Source organism: Phragmites australis, chromosome 16 (genome assembly GCF_958298935.1).
Source record: "Phragmites australis chromosome 16, lpPhrAust1.1, whole genome shotgun sequence".
Taxonomy (NCBI): Eukaryota; Viridiplantae; Streptophyta; class Magnoliopsida; order Poales; family Poaceae; genus Phragmites; species Phragmites australis.
Window position 1 is genome coordinate 7,656,986 of NC_084936.1, and position 24,059 is coordinate 7,681,044.

Genomic DNA, 24,059 nt, shown 5'->3' on the forward strand with positions numbered 1-24,059 from the left:
ATCACATTAGAGGAATATTAGTAAATTTTCTCAGATTTTTTGTAAATTTTTATGTGGCTTAAAAATTGCAAGAAGTTACAAAAGTAGTACATTTTGAAGAATTTTAGTTTGAATTCTATACAGTATTTTTAGGTGAATACAGTTAAAACGGGTTGATTATGAATTATAGAGCGTGCACAAAAATCGACATATTTTTTGTGACTTTTTTATTCTCAAGTACTGTTCATAATGAGCTGAACAGTCGTGTAGTATTGGAAGCTGTTGTCGTGTAAGGAACTGAAATATTTATTCGATGGTATAGAAGTAAACAGAATTTATTCGATGACGAATTATAGAATCGGTAGTTATTCGATGGCAAATCGTAGAATTTCTCGTAATCATATCCATCGACTTCCACTCTATGCTTGGTTAATTAACATGAGTGTTTCCAGTTTCAACCATTCAATATCATCGACTAACTCATCGCTAATTACTACCTCTGATTTCAAATACTCCCTCCATTGCATTTCAAAATTTAGGGCGTTTCAACACTTGGCACAGAGATTAATAAACCTGCTAAACAGAGGAGACAAAGCGCGACACCGTACCGCCTAGGTGCCCACAACCATTTCTGTAATTATCGATGATCTTATGTTTGTAGGATAACGAGTTACTCTCTTTAATCATAAATACTTATTATTTTAATTAAGATCTGATTATTTTTTATTTTTTATTATAAATCATTTTTAAAATATTTAATTTAAAAATATAAAAATTATATAGGTAGATTTATCTTAAAAATATTTTCATAATATTATATTTTATGATATATTATAACTGTATTTTAATAAAAATAGTTAAAATTATAAAAATTAAAACAACAGATATTTATGATAGAAGAAAGTAATTTACTTGGTTGGAATCGGAGCAAAGTGCACGACAAATCCACCATCTGCCCATCTGCCTCTGGTAAAAGGTAGTTATGGCTTATAAAAAAAAAGTAGTTATGGAAGCTGGGACACGTGGCCCCTTGTACCGTTGCCAGGTGGAGCCCCGAGATGGCACTGGCTCTGCGCGGTGGGCGGTGGGCGGTGGGCACCCACCATGCATGGTCCACGCCTCTCCCCACGCGGCAGGCCCGGCGGCAACTGCAACCGCACGGCTGTCCTCCTGGCTCTGGCGTGGCCCCGTCCGTCGTCTCAAAAGCGAAAAGCCTCGCGTCGCGCACCATCAATCTCTCCATTCACTTCACCAGAGCGGGGGGAGGAAGGAGGAGACGCTCCCAAGGAACCCTTCCTCAGCTGGCCCTACGCCGCCTGCCTCTCCTTCCTTCCCCACACCCGCGCCGCCGCCTCTCGCTGACTCCCGTCCCCTTGTCCTCCTCCTCCCAGTCACCGGAATGGCGCCGCGCGGAGGAGATCCGTCCGGGTTTCTCGGTAAGCTCCGGCTCGCTGCGACCGTCCCCTCCCCCAATACTTTCTTTGGTTCGAGTAATTGAATCGGGCCCCGAATCTTTCTCGCTGCGACGGTTGCCCCCAAATTCTTCCTGTTACTCGAGGATGGGGTTCTTTGCTGCGCCGTCGGGTTAACCTAATCCGCCCTCCGTGCACCGATTAGAGTCTTGCTCTTCTCGAGGTTGAGCTCAGTTGTGTTCTTTTGCGCAATGCAGTCAATGCTGTTGGTTTGCTGGTTGTTGCTTTCACCCATGAGGTGTGTACGTGTCCCCAAGAACTTAAAAAGTGGCTTTTTTTTTCCCTTTTTGTTCAGTTCCTGCAGGTAACTAAGTTTAGCAGAGCTCACAGCGCTGTTCGATACTTCGATCGTGTGGCTTCCGCTTGGCTGGTAAACTCCTGACCCTGTTTCTGTCTGTGGATGGGGAATGCTGTTCATTTCTCGCTTATTCCTGTATCTCTTGTCACCCACTTGTATCGTATTATTGCCTTCTAATGCCTATTAGTACAGTGTAAAGTTTCTTGACAAGTTAAACTAATGCTTGTCATAAGTACAAAGGTTCTGAATTCTCAGAATTTGGATTTCCTCTAGCAAAGAGATGGGCTTGTAACAATGTAGTCAAAGCCCATCTCTTCAGGTGTACTCTGCTTGCATTATTGTGTGGATACATGCTGCAGTGGTGGATCTAGAGCCAAATTTTAGGGGGCTCAACTTCTTCCTCCTTCCTCTCCTCTTTTTTCTCTCCTTCTTCTTCCTCCTTCTTATCCTTATTGTGTGTTAAGGCATATGGTACAACTCCTCGAATCATAGGGAGAGGTCGAAGCAATTACTAACCAAAACCTTTGTATATCTAACATTTAGAAATTCAAACCATAAACCTGTGTACAATATCAGTTAGACAATGACTTGAGTTAGAGTGAAAAATTTCAGAAAGTATATTTGCAAACCTGGATACTTCTGCAGAACGTGTAAAATGCCTGAAACTAAAAAAAATATTAGGAAACCTAGGAGAAGGGGCAGGGCTCCAAGGTGCCCAGCCGCTGTGATTTTGGTCCAAGAACTCTTCAAGGCGGTCCTAGGCGGTCTTCTGGTCAGCTGAGTCGGGCTCTGGGTACCTCCAAGTCGGGTTCTGGGACTGCCGCTTCTCAGTTCTCGTCAACTCTCCCTCTCCTCGGGCCTTCCAGTGAACTAGAGTTGCGCTAGTCAAGTTGTTATTGACTTATTGTTTAGCTATTATGTGAGCTATGCGATTTAAATAACTTAAGGCTGCTACTAGTGTCCATACAAACATGCCACATATGGCTTCTGCCCGCACGAGCTAGACAGCCGCCGCCTACCTAATGCCTAATAGAACACTTGTCCATAGTTGTTACGGCGGCGTGGCGAGGTGTGTCAACCCACCACCTTCACAACTTTACAACGCATATGGTGTGCGGCATGGCGACATACACATCGGTGTGGCAAATACAAACATTTCAATATTTTTTCCTAATACACATTATCTCTCAAATTATATATAAAAAGGAAAGAAAAAAGAAAGAAAAGGATAATACACTAATAAAATGGGTTGCCAGCCCAGCCCACTAATTCGGCCCAAGTAAGCTAGCCCAACCACCCTTCTACTTATCCTAACCTTCACTCCGCATCTACCTGCTCCCTCCGCCCTCCAGGCCCCATGTGCTCCCTCCGCATCCGCCTCCCCACGCCGCCCTGCTCCCTCCGCATCCGCATCCCCGCGTGCGCCGCTGCCTTTTCCTTCCACCCACTGGATCTACACTGAGCACGGGCGATGGCCGGGGGCGGCCGGCTTGGGATATCCTGGCGAGAGAGGTTGAGGTGGATGCTGGACGGAGATCCAGACGAGAGGTGGACGTCGGATGGAGTCGGCCTTGATTATATAGGTACCCCTCTCCCTCTCCCTCTATTGTACCCGACACAACGCACAAAGCCGTGATGTTCTCTGCCACGCCGATATATCGGCATTATGGCGACTATATCCCGACGCCATGGCAATTATGCACTTGTCAACAGAATACGTATTACCGCCGCTGAAGCAATAGGAGTTTCTTTTCTGAATGAACTTCTCCAAGAAGCTGCTCTCTATTATTGTGAGTTGTGCAAAAGCATCCCCAAAAGGCCATTGTGGTGTTAAGGATTCCTAATCCTTAAAAGGCGGTCAAGGTGATGAGAATTCCTAAACCCTAAAAGGCAACCCAAGGTGATGAGAACTCTAATCCCACAGATTGCCTTTTCCGCTCTTCTTTTTCTTTAACCTGTGTTGTGTTACTTTCGTTGAGGCACAGTGTTGAAATCTTGGATCTGTTGGGCAAATTGGATTCTTGGCTTCCAGGTTTTCCTGAAAATCTGGAAGATGGTAGGTTACATTTTGGAATGGACTCTTAAGCTGTAATGCCAATTATGGATTGCTATGAAATACCCTATACAATTGGTTGAGCGCAATTTGATCAGTGGTTGAGTTATGAGTTGGCAATAATTGGCCAATGCCCAGTTTAGGTGATCCTATCGTGTTTTATGTATTGTGTGATGTTGGATTTGTAGGAAGTGTATGTGTATGCATGTCTAGTTATGTCGGTGAAATTAAGTCTTACTCTATCAAATTCCTTTTAGAGTGATATTGGGTGAATTTGTAAAAATGACAAAGATGGACCTAATACATTTTTAAGGTATTGAAAACTTTGTAGATTAACTGTCTAGACAGCGATGATGTACTATATAGAGGAATTGGAGACAATCTAAGTTCACCTTCTTTTCTTTTTCTTCTGTGCTTTGCTTTGCCACCGAGTCAGAATGATGATGTAAAATGACTATCTTTATTTGACCAAGTCCAATGTGAGGTAAATACAGTAACAGTGAGAGAATGTGAAGATCCATTGGACTGTATGGTTGCCCTTTCTATTTTTGAATCTTTTGTATGGTATGTCAAATAGTTTTAGATGCCCCGGTTTTCTATTTGTAGAGGAAAATCACACAGGGCCTAGGTGTTTTGACATCATTGTCTACTGAGATGCTAAAATAAAGTTTCAGTTTACTCTGTTCCAGAGATTTGCTGTGTTTTCTTTATGCTTTTCACGACAAAAAGTGGAACAAATTGTATCATTTTGTTCATCCTATTCCTATTGAGGATGAGGTTTCATAAAATAAAGTTTCAGTTTACTCTAGATACTTTTGCGAAGTGTAGCTACGTGTGAATGCACAATCACTGTATGCTGTGGTTAGTACTTAATACTGATTCTTAGTTAGAGAACAGAACGAAGTGTTGATTTTGTTTTCCTTTCCAGTTCTTTATCAAGATTAGACTAAGGACAATGTACAATTGTTCTAGTTTGAAGACAGTGAGAAATTCATGTTTTGCTACCCTCGTCTTTTATCCTAATAGTACATTTTTTTTCTCTGTATTTGTTACTCTTGATCTCCTAAAATTGATATGAGAACCTGATAGTCGCCCAAAGACTTCGCATATAATGGTGTAAAACTGATATGTGAAGGTAAGTGACCTACATATTTTTGGGTGTGCATTCTTGAGCACATTAAGAATGTTCTTGCGCACACCTAAGGTTTGCATTTGCTTACTCTGTAGGAGAAAATAATCCGCACAGATTTTATAGTATAGGTATCTCTCTAGGTCTCAAAATGCCTAACTGTTGTACTAACAAAAGATGGGCAAAATATAACTCCAATTTTAACTTTTTTAATCACTTCAAGCATCAGGAAAGGTCAAAGATATGCATCCATTTTGGCAGGATGTGAGAAACTATATAAATTAATATCGAACTTTTGTGCCTGTAGTTTTCTTACAAGTATGTGCAAGCACACTGTGATAACCTTTTTTATTCGGGGGTGTCAGTATACAATTAGTTAGCATCATTATATGGTAATATGACTTTGTTTACTTAGATTTCTATACATGTATGTTCTATCCTTTCGCTATACAATTCTCTCTTTGTATTTATGTACCTAATTGACTCAATTGAATCCTGCTAGTTGCTATGGCTCATAATACTTTCATCTAGGATTTGGGATGGATCCAGAAAAGAGCAATGAGATGAGTCTGAAGGACAAGAGACAACTAGTATACGAAGTTTCAAGATGGCCACAGAGTGCCGCGGAGATTCTTCAATGCTGGACCCGCAGGGATCTTCTTGAGCTTATCTGCGCTGAGCTGGGCAAGGAGAGGAAGTACACCAATGTTCCAAAATCTAAGATGATTGCCTATCTCTTGAAATTAGTTTCACGAAATAATGGACAACTCAAGGATGACAGTGCAAATGCTATATTATCAGGGCAGGATAACAAAAATGACACACAAACGAAAGAAAATGGAGAACAATCACAGCATTTAAGTAAAAGCGTAAACTCTGACTCATCAACACGCAGAGAGGCCCGAGCTGGTAGCTCAGTGATATGCAGAAATGTTGCATGCCAAGCCAAACTGAATGCAGGAGATTCATATTGCAAGCGTTGCTCTTGCTGCATTTGCCATAAATATGATGAAAACAAGGATCCTAGCTTATGGTTGGTTTGCAGCTCTGATAATCCATATAGTGGTTGTTCATGTGGTATGTCATGTCACCTAAAGTGTGCTCTGAAGAATAAAAAAACTGGCATTCTCAAGAATGGGTGCAACAAGAAGTTAGATTGTAGTTTCTACTGTGTGTGCTGCGGGAAAATCAACTGGCTAATGAGGTATCCTTCTGACTGTTTTTATTCATTAATATGCCATAGGAAAAAGATGTTTAACAATTTTTTTTTATAAAAATACACCCTGTTATCCTAATTCTTAAGTACATGCAGTGGGGTCCCTTGACCAAAACTATTGAAACAGTCTGTATTAATGGGGCAATACTTTCTTTTGAATAGTTCATGCTTTTTGTCCCTTTACTGACAATTTTTAAGAAAGAAAAATGATAAATGGAACTTAAGATTGATGATTTAAATGCTACCAAGAGTCAACCCCTCTCTCAATGTTAATATTGTTGCCATCTATACCTCTTGTGCCTGCTGAAACTTTACGTATATATTTTACCTCTTATGGACTGCAGGAGTCTGCGGAAACAACTGGCAATTGCTAGGGAGTCAAGAAGAGTTGATGTGCTATGTGAGCGTCTGTCATTGAGCCATAACATGGTAAAAGGGTCTGAACATTACCAGGAACTGGCGAACATAATCTGCTCAGCTGTGAAAACACTTGAAAAAGAAGTTGGTGGTGCATTGGACCAAGTGTCTGCAATCATGGGACGTCGCATTGTGAACCGGCTTAGTTGCGGTGCTGATGTTCAGAAGCTCTGTTCGTGTGCATTAGAAATTGTCCACTCTACAGTGGATAACACTTTGGTGTTTGAGTCAAACAATAATCTGAAACCCCTAAGTAAGTTTGTCTTATAGCTGACTTCCTTACTCAAACTGCATCTGCACTCTGAGAACTCTTCCTTGAACAATTGGGCTTATTTACATTTATTATCCAAAAATGAAGTATACTATAAAAGATTTCCTTACAAAAGATACAGGTTACAACTTTGTGTTTGAACAGATGGTATTTACTTTTACAGGTCCCCAACCTCAAATCTTTTTTGAGGAGATCAATCTATTTTCCGTGGTTATTGTGTTGAAGTATCAGGATAATGTTGCTAAGGAGCACATTGATGGTTGCAAAGTTTGGCACCGAAGTGCCAAGGTTCACAACTATCCATCAGAGCCCACATGCTGCATACTGAGGCCAAATACTAAGACCCTAGTTTCCGGTCTAAGCCCTTCAACTGAATACTTCTTCAAGGTTTTGCCTTTTGGCAGCAAGCACGGATTTGGTGAGTGGGAGGTAAAATGCGCTACACGGAGCCTTGACCGTGGTAGCAGCCAGTGCTCAACTCAGAATTCTGATAGCGTGTGCCTCAGAGAGGATTCAATGCAGCATCAGAACAAGGATTTGAATTTGCAGAATCATCAGAGAGCCATTCAATATGATTCACCTAAGGGTTCTACGAACTCAAGTGAGAACAATGTATCCTCTGAGCGGTATTCTAAGCGGGCTAAGTTTGCAAGGTTAGATGGTGCAAGTGACAACGATGAAAGCCAGTTGCCTCCAACATCTGAAGTTTTACCATTCACAAGCTCCAACTCCTCTCATTTGGAACCTCCAAGCAAACCTGACTTGCTTAGCAACACCCCGGATTCTGCCTCCAAGAATTATTTGGAGCAACAATATGAGTACTGTGTGAAGGTGATCAGATGGCTGGAGTGCGAAGGGCACATGGACAATGACTTCCGTGTAGCGTTCCTCACTTGGTTCAGCCTGAAGGCAACAGCGCAGGACAGGCGCATTGTGAGTGCCTTCGTAGATGCTCTCATCAGCGATCCTGCCAGCTTGGTTGCTCAACTGGTTGATGCGTTCACGGATGTCATTTGCATCAAGGAGAAGCCCGCTCAGCCTCAACGGAAGAGAGCGTGCTGCAAGCTTTGGCACTAGAAAGTTTCGTCACTGCTGGAAGTCCCACTGCGTGGCATCATTTTGACAGTAATCTTCTGGTGAAGGATGAAATGTTGCATCATCTGAATTGTGTTGTTGGCCAATATTAGGTGGATGAACTAAGCTCTGAAATTTTACTGACAATCGACAAATGGTGGTCACTATCAAGATACCTAGGTGCTTCATTTTGGCATTCTGGTCCATTCGATATCTCATTTATTTTATTCAAAATTCAGTCGGTAGGCGGACGATTGGGTTATTAAATCAATCGGGGTGTGAAATCTTGTGCTGGTAAGATCTGGTTAATGATCCAGGTCTAGCTTTTAGCTGACATGTATGAGTGGACAAGCAACTCTACGCATAATGCTATGGTTATGGTGGATCTGCAAGTTACTGTTGTGAAATCATATCTTGACTTGAAGATGTTTCAAGTTATTGAGCCAGTTCTGTTTATTTTCGTATGATTTTTATACGGTAAAAATCTAGGATAACTGTTCGTATAATCTGGAAAGGCAGCATTATGCGCCGCACCTCCAAATTATTCAATGTCCAATCAAGGCCATGTACTCCGAGTTTGAAGCGTTGAAATTTTCCTGTTCCCTACATAAACTGAACTGTTTCCTTCGAAAATTCTGCAAGATTCTTGTGAATGTTTTAGGTTCCAACCAACCGCGGAGGAGGCAGACAGCGGATGCCCCTTGCTTCAGATGGGGATTGGGAAATTTCGGTGCGGCCGTGGACGGGCGGCGAGGAAGGACTAAATCGCGATGCAATAAGTTCGCGCAGTTTTTTTTTAAAAAAAAATGTCGCGGTGGGATGTTGCTAGACCTCTCGTTGAGTTTGCACAAAGTGCGTTTGATTGGAGAATAAGGTTAGATAATATATGATTATTTATATTTTATTGGATGTGCGGACTAATTTTTTGTTTATTAGTATGGATAGGGTGATCCACTTTCTTGTTTGATTTGATAGATAGGAATAGAGTTAATCAAAATTTTATAGGATCTATTTGTCATATATTTAGTTTTTCATCAAAATATAATAATGTGAGATCTTATTTTATTAATTTAATTGCATGAATATAATATATAATCAAATCGCAAATCAGTTAAACAATTTAGGAGATAATATCATTTAATACATGCTAAAAAAAATTATTTACTCTAACCAATCAGAATATACCATATTAGCAGAGATAAATCTCATTTAGAACCTAAATAACTCCGTCTAATAGTTTTTGACAGATAGGCTCATCCAATATTTAAAAATAATATTTTTTCTAGATGATCATTCTATACAACCTACCCTCCAATCAAATACCAAAAAAATCAAATAGCTATATCATATCCAGAGATATTCCTTTAACCAAATACACGCAAAAATTTGCCAACAATCCTACCCTTCTGCTAGTCTAGTCCCAGTGACAGCAGGTTGAAACAGCAACTAGCCCTCGACACGCTGGATGCTGACTTGTCTGCCAACGAGAAGCAAGAAGCTGGTTCAGACCCTGACATGGAGGTCCAACCAGTCAGAGTACGGGTTGGATACAGATAGCAAACCCAGTCCAAATTCGGCCCGGCCCAAACCAACACAGGGCACATGCTCCTTTATGATAAAGATAAGAAAAAAGTTTATTTTGACTCCTTCAACTCTAGCCTAAATCCGATTTTGCTCTCTAAAAAAAAAACCAGTTATAGAGACTTCTTTAACAATTAAAACTGTTTATTTTTACTCTGTGAGCGGGTTTGTATAATAGTTTTGTCCGATGTGGATTACATGTCGCAGTGGATCTCACATATCATATGGCATCTCGTCCTCTTCTTCTTCCCTCGTTTCGGCGTACCGGGGAGGCACCGTGGGGCTGTGTAGCGGCTTAGCAGACACGTTTCGGCTTGCAAGAGAGGCGTAAGCGAACGCGCGAAGCAGCTCCTCCAGCTGGCGACGGTGACACTAAACACGGACGGTCTGGCGCTGCTCGCACTCAAGGTTGGGGTGTCCAACGACCCTGGCAGCGCGCTTGCGTCGTGGAGGGACGCCGACGCCGACCCATGCAGCTAGTCTGGTGTCTCTTGCGCTGATGGCGACGTGGATCACGTCGTGGCTGTGGAGATCACGTGGCAGCAGCGCTAAGCATGGACGACTTGGCGCTACTTGCGCTCAAGTTTGGGGTGTCTGTGGACAGCCCAACTGGGGCAAGCTCCGGCTCATCTCGACGAGGAGATTCACTCCACGCATCGAGGCGATGCTCGAGCGCCCTTCAGTTTGGCCGGGAATGCACCGTAGTGCCACCGCCGCGTAGCACCTTCTCTCTCCCCTCCAACTGCCATGGGTAGCTCCACCCGAGCCACTTCATCGTCATGCTCAATTTCAGCGGAACCAGTCCTATCTTTTCCAGCACCGACACCCTGCTTCGACCGCCGCCCCTCTCAGACTCCCCGCTGATCCGGGTGCATCTCTGGGCGATTCACCGCGCATGCACGATCTCCAGGACGCCACGAAGCTCCCCGATGTCCCTTATATGACAGCGAACCACTGTGTGAAACTGTTGCCGTGGCCCTGCTCCGACTGCCACTGCTCGCCGTCGCACCGCCTCTGGGAGCCATCACCGCCTAATTCCTCGCTCTGACACCGTCCTCGTGAGGCCAGGAAGCTGGCCATGCAGCTCGTTGTCGCCACGACACGGCGTGGAAGCATGCCCATGGTGGCCTCCCCTGCTTCAGCCATTCAAGCCATTGTCGCCCCGCCGTCTCGACTCCACTCCATCTGATTCGCCAGCTCCACGAGCTCTGCGGTCGTCCACTGATGTTGTAGCCATCGACCCCTTCACCTGCACTAGTCTCGAGCGAGCTGTCCCCGTGAGCTCTTTGCTGCTGCTCGATCTTGGCCCCGTCTGTCTCCAATGACGAGTTCGACAGGAACAACGACATGACTGATGATATCAGCTTGGATTCGGCGACTTCATGTTTGTATTCTTGATGTTGCGGTGATCTTCGATGTCATGAAAACCATTTAACTCTTTGGCTGAGTCAGGAGGCTGAGTTGTCGTCACGTAGGATGGAATCATCATTAAAATCAGTTAAAGAGGTAAATTGCATTGGTTTGGATAGTTATAGAAGATGCGATATTTGATTTTGCGGTTTAAGAGAAAAAATAGATTTAAGTAATAGTTAAAAGAGATAATATAGACTAGTGAAGAGGGGAAAAGAATTCTCGACCCAACCCAACCCGCAACAAAAACCGTCCCTTGACCCTTCCTCGCAGTAGAAAGAGAGGAGGACAAGTCGAGACCGCGAGCTCCAGCGAACGCCGCCGATGGATCCGAAGCTGGTGGAGGTGACGCAGATGTTCGCCCGCTTCAAGGCGGCATACACCCGGAACGACCTCGACACCTGCGTCACCCTCCTCTCGCAGCTCAAGGTGCGGTAGCTGGATTCGCTGGATCTCGCTCGCCGTTCCGTTCCTCGTTTCTTTTTCTCTAATCGGGGGATTCCACGGCGGTTGTTTATGGGTTTTCAGGGTCGGATTTTCAGGCTGACGGCATGAAACATTCGATTTTTACTAGTGGTTCGCTTGATTCGAGTTTTTTTTTTATGTCGCCTTAGGGTTGATCCGGAGACGCGGGCGCGACGGGTTTTGTGGTGTTTGGATTGCTTTCGATTTGGTTGTAGGGTTTCTTACGGGGATGGAGTCGGTGTCCGAGTGGTTTGCACTCTGCAACGGTTAACGGGGAGAAATGCCGGATTTTTAGCAGGTGTTCGTGATGTTCTGGTCATTTTTCCGCTTTAGTTGTTAAGATCCGAGTGCGTTATCTGCCCTGTAATTTCTCTTCGGGTTTCTAGTTCGATTTGTGGCAGAAAGCCTCGATTTTTACTGAATTGAATTACCATCGAATTATCATTGAATTTCGATGGTATTGACATGTGAAGCGCCCTCCTTTTGCAGGTCCTACTCACCAAGTTCCCTTGCCTTCCGCCATCCTTTCAGCAGACTCCGAACGCTGTAGAGGAGCTCAAACTTGCAAGTAAGATGACTCGTCCTGTTATTAGATCAGTTGTCCTAGCAATCCTCTGGTACTCCACTACGTGCGAAATTGTATGCTTTCACATTGTGAATTCTCATATAAGGCTGCTTCTTATCTTAGATTCTGTATTGTAGGGTGTTAGGTCTGGTGCAAAGTTTTGATCCTTTGTTTCATTACCATGGACGCATGTAGCCATGCTAATTGATTATGGGTGTGTTTGGTTCCTTTGCCCACCCTTGCCCACCCTTGCCTAGCAAGGCTAGAGGACAAGCAAGCATGTTTGGTTCCTTTGCTTGGTTTGAATTTGGGCAAGGTGAGCAAGGATTTCTTTGCTTTTGAGAGAGCCAGATTGGCTTTCCTCTTCTAGCAAGGTTTGTCTTGCCTAACCTTGCCAAGCAAGGCTAGTGGGCAAGGGTGAGCAAAGAAACCAAACATACCCTATACCAAATTTTGTCCTTATGAACAAACTATTTAGCAACCAAACATTTGGCAGCCCAGTAAATTCTTATGTAAACCTGCCAGCTATCCTTTAACAGAACAAGTACTAAAATCAATGCGAAACCTTTCAGGGGACATTTACGAGCATGCTGTTGTTTTGAGTGTCAAACTTGAAGACCAAGATGCTTTTGAACGTGATTTCTGCCAGCTCAAGCCTTATTACATGGATACATGGTTAGTTCCTCATTACCAATTTATCAGTTTTGTTTGCTGTCAGGTGGTGTTATTCTACAAAATGTGTAGGTTGTCTGTTTTACTGCATGTATGGTGCACAGTTTTGTTTCATCTTTTGTTTGGAATATTGGCAGCTAGGCTTTTTTTCCTTTGTTACAAGAGAATAGGCCTTCATTTTTTTGTTTATAGTACACAGCAATTTTTTCGTATGATAGACGTCATTCAATGTGTCTAGTGCATGAAAAATGATGTTAGTGAATATCATGCTCCTGCACTGATTTTGTTTTCAGCAATTGGCTGAGGTTTCATTTTGTGGACTTCTCAAGTTTGTTGGTTTCCAATTTATTTCGAAAGAGTTGACATGAAACTTAGTTACCACAGTTTAAAACTGGGTGCGAAGAGCACTTTTCTATTATGTAGTGGCAAAGATAAATTTATTCCGGTCTGCACATAAACGAACATTGTTTCCTTGATGATAACTAGGCACAACTAATATTCATGAGCCCAAAGACCATTGATCATAGTGTCTTCTGCTCAGGATTCTTCCCTGTCACTGCATTGTAACGTGCAGCTTACTTGGCTCCGCAATTTTGCAAATCAATCCTGTAGTTGTAAATTGAAGTTTGGAACTGTGGAATTAACAGATTGTCATTTGAGTCAGTTAAACTGTGTCTCTATGACAAGTATGTTGTATACAATAGATATTTGGGCTGAGTTGGTCCGAGTCTTGTATGCTTCTATCATTGTGTTTAAACTGCCTCTGACCCATTAGTTTATTATAAGTAAGTACAAATGTAAGAAGTATCTGTTAATTTTATTGGCGTTCAACTTGCTAAAAATGAGTTAAAAACAAAATACTCTGTTGGGTTAGGCTTGCATGGTTAGTCTCGTCAGGTTCGAACTGACCTAGGCCCTCGTCAGACCTATCCATCCAGAGTAAGTCGCTTTGGTTATGCAGTTCAAGACAAGAAGAGAGGCAACCCAAAGAAGAGAAATCATTAGTTATTCATTAAGGTTAATTTGATTCAATGACCAGAGTTCCGCGAGGATATATAGCTCGGAGACGACGAACAAAAATGCCCTCTTAGCAGCTGGATCCTTCGGGAAGCCATAGTAGGGATTTTGCTACTGGTTTAGATGCGGGAAGATGTCTGGCTTAAAAGGGTACAGGTACTACTGGAAAAATCAGATGTTTGCCTTATCATGCATGCCTTGAAAACCTGTTTGTAAGTAAATATGAAAATTGATCGAATATCCTTCATGGGTTTGTTCAGGAGCATGCCAGAATTGTTGTTTTGCACTTACTGTGTTATCTGATATGCTAAATAATATTTATTCATGCAGTGGCATAATTCCCCCATCACCGGAGGAGTACCCAATTTTGGGACTTAATCTTCTGAGGCTGTTGGTCCAGAATAGAATTGCAGAGTTCCACACTGAGCTGGAGCTTCTGCCCGTCAAAGCTCTAGAACATCCTTGCATCAAGCATGCAGTGGAGCTTGAGCAGTCCTTTATGGAGGGCGCTTACAACCGAGTGTTGAGTGCTCGACAGGCTGTGCCCCACGAGACGTATGTTTACTTCATGGACCTTCTAGCCAAAACAGTCAGGTGAGTGGGCTCCTGTTACTGCTGCTTGCTATTTGTTCGTTTGATTTAATCTTTATGGAGACGCCTACTGTGTTTTTTGTTCTTCTTCATGCAGGGATGAAATCGCTGGGTGCAGCGAGAAGGGGTATGATTCCCTATCCACAAGTGATGCAAAACAAATGCTGATGTTCAGTTCTGACCAAGAACTGCACCAGTACATCACAGAGGTAGATTCTCTCTTTTCATTCTTTTTTGTGTCTGCGTGTGGGAATTATGTGATATCCACTGTAGATTCTAAGTATGTAATATTGTTAACAGGAGCATCCTGAATGGGAGATTAAGAACGACGCCGTCTTCTTCCAGAAGGCGAAGGAGTCCCAACCCTGCAGGGAGATTCCATCCCTCCAGCTGATCAACCAGACGCTCAGCTACGCTAGGGAGCTGGAGCGCATCGTATGATTTTGTTGCACAACAATCTCGATGGATCTTTTTTCTGTGGCCAGTTGGGATGGCATGTACTATCATTACGTTTGAGATCAGCCCTCATCACAGCTTTGAACTGCATGAAACCATCCTGTGAAGTTCTGTGAAGAGCTGGATCTGTCCGACATTGAATTGTTAACACCATTTGTATTTCACATTGATCAGTCACAAACTGTTTTCAAAACACTCGGCATTCATCGCAGCTGCAAACTTTTGGGCTTGAGATGCCAGAATTACATTTACATTGAAATCGTGCTGGTATTTTGATGCTTCCTTTTGGCCCAATGTATTTCTGTTGCATCCACGTAGTTTCGGAAACGTAACTTTGACCATTGACATAGTATATCATACCTGTAGAACTTCACAAAATAAAGACCTCGGCTTCCATGTCCAATCATCGACGGCGAATCATCGACGGCGGAGTCTCGATTAGAAAGTGTGGTAAAAAGAATTTAATGCTTGTGTTTCCGTATAATATGATGAAATTACTTATGAGGATCAATTTGCACAGAAGACAACTCTTAAAATCATACAGGAACCTTGGATCAACTTTTTGTCATGAACCAGATCAACTTTCAATTCACACATAACTTACTTTCCCGCTCTTATCGTGTGAGAGTACCTCATTTAAAAGGGTCTCCTCAGGATCTCAAACGAGAAAGAGGAAGGTTCGCCATAAGACTATCTCTAATCATATTTTCTTCATTTAGTTCATTTCTCGATTCCTTTCTCCATTCACATTCCTTTTATTTTCTCTCATCTCCAACAGCTTCACTTCGAAAGGAATCGCGAAAGGAAAGGAGAGAGAATCCCGTCCTAAAAGGATTGATCCTGAGAATCCCTTCGTGACAAAAATTATAAAGGAAAACTGTTGGAGCACTCAAGGGAACAAAAATCCCTTCACAATAGGATTTTCGCCCCCGACGGGAATCTCTTAGGCATAGTCTAAGGGTTACTGTTCTTTTCAAGCTTCAACGATGCTCACCATCTTCGATCAGTTTCTTCGTTATCTTACATTCAGAGAGTAGAACACTGAGCTATAGGAGGAAACCCAAAAGATGTATCAAAGCAGGATCAACTGGTGCACCGCAAATGTAAATTCACGTCTTTTTTGTGTTTTTGTATGATTAGATGGTGTTCGTCATATATTTCAAGTCTGTTCTGTTTTGTTAACAGGAACACCCGGAATGTGCTATAAGCAGACAAAGAACTACAACAGTACGAGGCAAAAGTAAATTCTCCTTCCTTTTTTTTGTCCTAACGTGATATTCACCATAAATTCTAAGTGTGTCATTTACTGTTAATAGGATCATACCAGGTGATTCCGTCCCAGCCCTGCAAACAGTTGGGCTTGAGATGGCAAGCAATTTCACGGGTGGTAGAAAGTTGCAGAGTGCCATAACAAAAAGGGTGATGAGCGTATTCCAGTGCAATTGATGTAAAGAAATGGGCCAAGGGCAGTCCCCAAAAGTGTTGCAGAAATTGGCATGGTCTCTAAAATATTACTTTGACCGTCAATATCTAATCTTAACAAAACTGAAAAACCCACCTTCATCAGAAAACGTAGTAAAAAAAATGAATTATGTTTGGTTTTTTCCCATATAATACGAATATACAGTGAAGTTAACTATGAGAATCATTTTGCAAAAAAAAAAAAGGAACCTACAACCGGAAAATCTTGAAACCAGAGCCGGTTAGCATTTTGGCATGAACCGAATCAGCTTTCATGTCACAGGGATTTTCTTTGTGAGGCCACGCCAGAGGCAGCTCTTATTGTGTGAGACGTACTTGTTTAAAGCTATCTCTTCATGATCTCAAAAGGACGAAGAAAGCTCTCATCTGAGACTTAGTGTTCTTTTTAAGATTTAGCAAATGTTGGAACAATGTCTTACATCCAGATAGTGCAGCACCGAGATATAGCAGGATTTTGCAGCGAATGAAAATCCTGCTTTAAACTGTATGAACGTAAGAGATTGCTTGCACATAATGAGCCACGTTACAACCGAACATGAACTCTCCGAAGAGAGCCTTCCTCTTCCTCGTTTGAGAGAGAGCCTTTTGGATGAGTTTCTCTAACGCAATAGGCGTTGGCTCACGTTGGAAAGCGAGATCCGTGTCACATGAAAATCGATCACCTGACCTGGTTCATGCCAAAATGTCGACGAGCACAATAAGTATGCTCTTTTACTGTACATTCGATGAATATGGTCCCTTCATTTCTTTTCTTTCGACCCAATTAATGATCTTATTGATTAAATATGATTTTCCACCTGATAGTTAAGGGGAGTAGCATTGTTGTGATGTTGGAGTAGTCACTAGTAAGTTTGAAGTTCAAGAGAATGCGAAAATATACATATTGTGGTTGTGGGATCCAAGTGGTCAAACTTTCGTAGCTTCTTTTCCTATGAAAACTTTCGTAGCTTCCAATATTATTTGGAGTGATCACATAGATAGGTAGAATAGATTTGTTACAGGACATATTTCCATTGATATCTTAACATGAAACTATTTCTCAATATAAATATACTCGTATTAAATTGAAATGTTCAATCTCACTATAAAACGTAACATTCACACAACCTCAAACATTACGTTTTGAGATAGGACTAGGGAAAATGTGGGGGTGATGTCTTCTTCCTCAAGCCCTCGGGCCTTAACTCCCCAACCCTAATTGGCCGAGCTGCCGAGCGGCGGCACCGGTGAGCGGTGAAGAGGACGGCCACTCGGCAGGAGAACGAACTCAGTGGAGAAGAGAAGCCGCTTAGAAGAGGACTCAATGTGGAAGAAAGAAGGCCATCGATTGAAATCTGAAGTGTTTTCAGTCACCTGATGGTAAGACTTTCTGCAAAAACATCTAATGTTCATCTGCTCCCTGCCCTCATAATAGCATCCAAATAGATGGAAGGAAATAGAACTAGGAAAGTTACTGAAAATGTCACGAATTCCTCCAAAAGCATATGTAGAAGCTCTGATTTTTTTTTTAAAAATCTCAGGTATAGGTGTGGTTACGTTCAACATCCATGAAAACTTTTATGATGGAATTTCAGTACGGTTTGTAAGGAAAAAAACAAATTTTAGGTACAATAGTACAAAAGGACACAATTTCCATGTTCACACTTTTAAACCTGAATTTTGTCTCTTTTTTTTTTGTTTCTCACAAACCAGATTGAATTTGATCATGAAATTTTGCATAGATGTAGAACATAATCTCACCTACTGCTGAGAATTTTGTGCATTTCTTTGACAACTTCTACATATGCTTTTGGAGGAATTTGCACTGTTTTCAATAATTTGGGCATTTGCACCCGTTAGAACACATCTTTCATGAAGATTCCAGCAACAAATCATAGTATATTGATGATCCAAAAGAACAGGAAATAGTAACCACTTCGTTGGTGTGCAAACTAGGGATGCTGCCAATAGCATAAATTGAAGAAAGTGAATTAGAAAATTGAAAAAGCATGATGCCTGGAAAATTGTCTATACTTCTACATGAGAAGACTGATTCTAATCAATATTCCCGTCAAGGTAATGTATACCGTGCAATTTTACTACCTATCAGAATGGCTACATGGCATAGGTTGCAAAGCAGGAGAATACAGAAGCATTATACAAGCAAATTGCCACTTAGGATTCCATAATTTTTCTTTTCTTTTAGAAGTCCTATTATGAACAGAGTGTCTTCTTTTTCATTTATTTTTTCTTCTTTTGAGAAATGAGACTGCTTATTCATTGACGCAGATGAAATAGATAATGCATGTACAATATTTGCTAAGCTAACTCAAGGAAATCACACCATAATCAAGGAAAAAATCCAAATACAGAAGGAACACTAAAGATTATAATGACATATTAACAACAAATATCAGAAGAACAAACACTTTTCAACCAATCAGATCCATTCCTTTGGATTTATGCACGTGTCAAGAAGTTTCCATTCTTCAGTCCCTACTTCAGGTTTCTGCAAACAAATGGCTTATTAGAAAACTTGCCCAAAATTAAGGCCCGGGAATGCTAATGATGTAACAACAGCAATTTCCATCATTCAAATGATGCACCATGACACACTACAACCAAATGCTAAATTGCAAATCTGTGTTTCCAAATTATTTGAAAACTAAAATTTTAAATTCTTTAGTGCCTTGGAACAGCAACAACCGGACACCATAATATTTCTTAGAGTTGGGTAATAGGGGTGCAAATAGGTGAAACTTAGCCTTAGGCCACCCTTTGACCCACTTTAGTTCATGATGGACTAGAAAGTGACTTTTTAGTGCATTTCTAGCTAACTAGAAAGGTTAGAAGGTTGACCCTCTTGCACCCCTATTTTGGTAAGATAACTTTTCAGCTTACATGATCGTACTCCCACCGTGCGGTAAGAGGAAGAGAGACAAGGATACTCTCGATCCGTCCTCCAGTCTTGAGGCCAAATGTGGTGCCCCGATCATAGACCTTCATAAAAAGCAAGTGTAAGAGCCATAGTAGAGCCAACAGTGACAAGAAATAGAACAGTCTTCATGTAAAAGCACTCACGAGGTTGAACTCTACATAGCGACCTCTCCGTAGCTGATGCCATGCCTTGTGATCCTCAGTAAATGGAGTGTCCTTGCGCCGTTCTATAATGGGGATGTATGCAGGAAGAACTGAGTCTGCGCAGTCTGCAGAGATGAAAGGAAGGCGCCTCAATGAGCCCAACTCTGATCAGCAGTTGGAAGTGCAGGATGCCATGCACAAAAATGCTGAATTTAAATCATGGTCCACTTTAACCAGTAAGACTGCAAGAGATTGTCTGATACCTGTAGCAAAGTGAAGAAGCATTTCTTGATCATAATCATTAAGGTCATCAAAAAATATTCCACCCACCCCACGTCGCTCACCACGATGCTGCAGTCAAAAACAACAAATAATCATCTCCCTGCCTTGTTCTGGCCACAAGACATAAAAGACAACCATCCAGTGCCCAATACTGAAATAAGACCAGCAAGCATAATAGCTCTTTTCGGATTTCTGGATCAGGTCCACCACGAGGTTTCGCATTGTGTTACTGACGACCACAGAAAATGACAACTAAGAAAATCACAAGTCAGAAGCATCAAATGAACAACTGAATTAAACCTACCTTGATATAAAAATAATCATCACACCACTTTTTGAATCTCGGATAAAAGCTGGGATCAAATTTATCACATACTTGTTTCTGAACCTGAAAGTGTCCAATAAAACACATATGAGTTATCCAGCAAACAGACATTAAGCCTTGGACAAGCTTCTTTTAGCCGAAACCAAAGTATAAATGTTACAGAATCTATATTCGTGTGTTCAGAACATGTAGAATAGAAGAAATTGACATACAGAATGAAAATGCTTGACATCCTCTTCAATGATATACGAAGGCGTCAAGTCAGTACCACCTCCAAACCACCACTGTCTAGGTGCACCAGGAGCATCTGCAGAGAATGGTGAATCCCTCATAGCATTTGAAAATTTCTTAAATTCCAGAAACACAACAATTCAGTTCGTTTCACCTGTCAGCAGAGGTTGTACCTTTATGTGCCTCTGTCTCGAAATACCGGTAGTTGAAATGCATTGTTGGAGCAAATGGGTTCATTGGATGAATGACCTGACAAACAAAACAAGAACCTTATCATCCAACGCTTACATAAGAAATTTCTCAAATTTTGCTTATTTTTATAAAGCAATATTTTTGCTCAAATCGGATGGTTCTTGTACTGAATTTCTGATTTTTTTGAAGATAAGATGGGTGGCACAGGAAATTGCTGAAAGATGCAAACTTTGGGCACGCCATTGGTGACAATGCAGCGAGGGGCGAGAGGGTCTCACTCACCGAGCTGACGCCGGCAGCGAAGAAAGGCACCGGCCCTGCCTTCTCCCCTCCCACCGCCGCCGCCACCGCCGCGGTGTCGGGCCTCGCCGCGCGGTACGCCTCGGGGGGCATGACGCCGTAGACCAGGGACACGTTCACGGCGGCCTTCTCGAACACGCGGCCGCCCTGGAGCACGCGGCTGATCCCCCCACCGCCGCCAGGGGGCGTCCACGCGTCCTCGCGGAACCGCGCGCCGCCGCCCTCGAGCGCCTCGAGCGCCGCGCAGACCTCCGCCTGCACGCGCCGGATCACGCGCTCGAACCGCGCGCGCGCAGACTCCGGCGACGCCCCCTCCTCCCCGCGGAGGAAGGTCGCCGGCGCCGCGGCCTCCGGTGTCTCCCCTTCCATGAGAGCGAGCGAGAGAGACTGGGAGTGAGAGTGAAGCCGGGATGGCCAACACGGTAGCTCCACGCGTCCCTCGTCTTATCCACACCTCACCGCCGCACTAAAGCAGTTAATCGGCAACGGCGGCTGCCCGGAGCCGACCTCCGTCCACTCTGCCGCCACAGTTTGGCTGCCTGGGCCCTGGAGCTTCTCATTTCCATCCTTTCTTCGCTTTGCAACCGTCACAGGATCAATTGAGAGTTCCAAATCAACATAGCATCTTTTTTTCTACAGAGTAAATTTCTTAAATCCCAATTAGATTTTACGAGGGCAGCTCCAACAGTGGCAGGTCAGTAGCTAGCTGACGATGGATTTTGCCCGACGTGCAAGACAGAAAGCAGAAAGACAAAATGCTAGCGCTCCTTCGGGCCATCTCCAACGGAAGAGGGAAAAACTAGCCTATCACTGTAACGCGTACTGTGCTATATTTTTTGCCTATCTCTAAGTAGCTGTAAAGCTATCCAACAGATTTAGTATCTCCTGCTACAGGGATATAGGAGCCCTATGACGTCGACAAATTTGCAGCTAGATAGAGGAGTCTGTATCATTGTGCGGTGTGAATGACTGTAGGTTAGAAAGAGGAAGAGAGTAATAAAAGTTAGAAAATAAAATAGCTGTTGGAGATAAAAAAAATTAAAGATATCTCAACATCGCCTCTCTCTCTGTCCCCTCCTTGGCGGGTGTGACATACGGAGGTGAATGGAGGAAGAGAGAGATAAGGGTGGGTATGAGACTTAAAAATTCTAACATAGAGTACCATATTAATTTTAGAGTAAAGATGTCTAAATGGGTCGTGTCTATTAGACCGACCTAAGACACGATACTATAGGTATGGTCCAGACAGTCAGACATGGTACGGCTCGAGTCGAGACAGGCTAGGCTGGCACAGCACCAGGTCACAGGCTATGCCTGGGCCGAGCGTGCAGCATGGTGTGCCGGCACGGCCTGGCTGAGTCGGGCCAGCACAAGTACGACCCAGCCCAGGCGGGCATGGCACGACCAGACACGATCCGGCCCAGCACGCATGGGCCTGGCTATTTTTTATTTTCTATATATTTTTTAATTTTGTAGTATTTTTTTATCTATTTTCTATATTTTTAAATTTTGTAGCTATTTTTTATTTTATTAGGCCTGCTGTGCCGACATGCCACCTGTGTGCCGTTGGGCCGCCCGTGGCGTTGTGCCCGCCGTGCCGCAATCGTGCCCGAACCGGCCCGGCACGGCACGATAGCCGACGGGCTGTGCTATGGGCCGAGGGGGAGGCACGCGAGCTGGCACGGCACGGCCCGTTACAGTAGCCGGGCCGTTCGGGCCGTGCCGAGCTGGCCCGAGTGGCCCATTTGGCTTTAGAGTACGTATTAAATTGTCGACGGAGTAACCTGCTCTGTTTACTTCCATTTATAGGGTAAAAAGTGCTTACAGATTCTATATTATAGAAAGTTGATGATGGTTTGTTTACCTAGATTTTTGGTAGGTTAGATTATTGTTTGTATATGTCAAAAGTCTGTAATGTCTTTAATTATTTTAGGTGTTCTGTTTACTATTTTATGACACATTTCCCATTCGATTGAATTTGTAGCATATTTTTAAAATACAAAAATACATAATTAAATAGCAAAAGATACATCATTCATACAAACTTGAATTTTTATCTATACAAATATTCTCCCACAAACAATCTACTCTCTCATAACAAATAAAGCATTAGCAAGGTTATCACGGAAGATATTCATATCTCCCTCTTCATCTCCTAATTTATCATTGACACCGCTCCCTTGAGATGAAGATACTTCGAGTATTGGTATGTAATTTAAATCTTGATCACACATGTTGAAATCTTCATCACTCATAGCACTATCTCGAATACAGATATGAAGAGTCATACATGCTAATATTATTCTTATTTGCTTTAGCATAGGATAATCTAGTAAGTCTAATAAATTCTCCATTTCATCTTCAAAACACCAAATGAATGTTCAATCACATTGCAAAGAGATGAATACAAATAGTTGAATACCTCCTTCTTGCCACTAGGACGCGGGCCTTGTCAAAACTCTGGTAAATGGTACTTCGTCCCTTTGTAAGCTAAAAACCCGCTTGATTAGGATAGCTCAAGTCAACAAGATAAAATTTTCATGGAAAAACAATGTACGACATAAGAAATAGCTTCGATATCGAAACAAGTGAGATAACATCAAGGGAATATGTGACTATACCATGTAGAGGAAATAGGAACTTATCAGCGTACTTCTATAAAGTATCATTGAACACCCTCATATCATGTACCAATCGGGGCCATCCCGCAACAATGAAAGTGAATCTCATATCAAAGTCACATGTTGTCAACACATTTTGAGTGGAATATCCATGGCATCCTACATGTTGAACCAACTTTGTCGAAGGCATAATGACTGGAATATGAGTACCATCTATTGCACCTATGCAGTTATTGAAATGTGGTGTAAAACGAGCATTTTGAAGTCTTGGATGCACCGTCGTGAATTCTGGATCTCTTGGTTTCTCAAGATCTTTTGAGAGGAGATATATACTATCCAATACTTTATTGAATTTCCTACTAATTGTTTCTTTTGACCTCTCAAACTGGTTTGCAACTTGATTAAATAAGTGAGGAGCACCAATAGTCTATAAAAATATGCCTAAAGCTTCAATAGAGCTCATCTTGCAAGTTAACCTCAAGCCATAAGATGGCACCAACAAGTTATATAGTCTATCAAAAAATGATATACTTATACTAAACATGTCATAGCAAGATGATAGAACATTAAGGGAATTCATAACCCATTCATGATCGGATACAACATGTTCTCTTCTCTTAGACTTGTTCAAGAAAGTGCCAGCATAGTACATACCAAATATGCATGATATTAATCCATATTGTTCAAGCACATTAAGTTGGTTGCATGCAATCTCAAATGCTTCATCTTCGTCATCACTTCCATATGTGTTCATCTACAGACAAAATAGCAATAGGTTACACATAATGTCAAACATAGGTTATTATCAAACATAGGTTGAAGCAAATAATTATATAGCCATTATCAAACATAGGTTTAAGCAAAATAAATTAACACAAGCTAATATAGATGACTACTAGT

General features: G+C 42.4%; 3 protein-coding genes across 7 annotated transcripts; 2 read left to right on the forward strand and 1 right to left on the reverse strand.

The window, feature by feature from the left end:
- Nucleotides 1-1,151: 1,151 nt before the first annotated feature.
- LOC133895488 (VIN3-like protein 2) lies at nucleotides 1,152-8,361 on the forward strand. 4 transcript variants are annotated; one of them, XM_062335831.1, is made up of 5 exons: nucleotides 1,152-1,415; nucleotides 1,649-1,821; nucleotides 5,463-6,135; nucleotides 6,492-6,817; nucleotides 6,999-8,361. In XM_062335831.1, exons 3-5 carry the CDS (start codon nucleotides 5,471-5,473, stop codon nucleotides 7,910-7,912), a joined length of 1,905 nt encoding a protein of 634 aa, XP_062191815.1. In that variant the 5' UTR covers nucleotides 1,152-1,415; nucleotides 1,649-1,821; nucleotides 5,463-5,470; the 3' UTR covers nucleotides 7,913-8,361. The 4 variants fall into 4 exon arrangements, with proteins under 4 accessions (XP_062191815.1, XP_062191814.1, XP_062191813.1 ...); XM_062335830.1 differs by having other exon boundaries at nucleotides 1,747-1,821; nucleotides 5,434-6,135; XM_062335829.1 differs by having other exon boundaries at nucleotides 1,747-1,821.
- Nucleotides 8,362-11,133: 2,772 nt separating this feature from the next.
- Nucleotides 11,134-14,898, forward strand: LOC133896137 (26S proteasome non-ATPase regulatory subunit 8 homolog A-like). The gene is made up of 6 exons (XM_062336657.1): nucleotides 11,134-11,329; nucleotides 11,855-11,933; nucleotides 12,503-12,605; nucleotides 13,950-14,213; nucleotides 14,308-14,419; nucleotides 14,511-14,898. The coding sequence occupies exons 1-6, from the start codon at nucleotides 11,225-11,227 to the stop codon at nucleotides 14,649-14,651; spliced, it is 804 nt and encodes a 267-aa protein (XP_062192641.1). The 5' UTR covers nucleotides 11,134-11,224; the 3' UTR covers nucleotides 14,652-14,898.
- A 3,596-nt stretch (nucleotides 14,899-18,494) lies between these two features.
- Nucleotides 18,495-21,349, reverse strand: LOC133896495 (oxygen-dependent coproporphyrinogen-III oxidase, chloroplastic-like). Of its 2 annotated transcripts, none has more exons than XM_062337124.1 (8): nucleotides 20,521-21,349; nucleotides 20,220-20,295; nucleotides 20,028-20,122; nucleotides 19,795-19,878; nucleotides 19,472-19,559; nucleotides 19,209-19,372; nucleotides 19,029-19,127; nucleotides 18,495-18,636 (listed from the first exon to the last, which is right to left on the reverse strand). In XM_062337124.1, the coding sequence occupies exons 1-8, from the start codon at nucleotides 20,905-20,907 to the stop codon at nucleotides 18,568-18,570; spliced, it is 1,062 nt and encodes a 353-aa protein (XP_062193108.1). In that variant the 5' UTR covers nucleotides 20,908-21,349; the 3' UTR covers nucleotides 18,495-18,567. The 2 variants fall into 2 exon arrangements, with proteins under 2 accessions (XP_062193108.1, XP_062193109.1); XM_062337125.1 differs by having other exon boundaries at nucleotides 19,209-19,333; nucleotides 20,521-21,328.
- Between the last annotated feature and the right edge of the window lie 2,710 nt (nucleotides 21,350-24,059).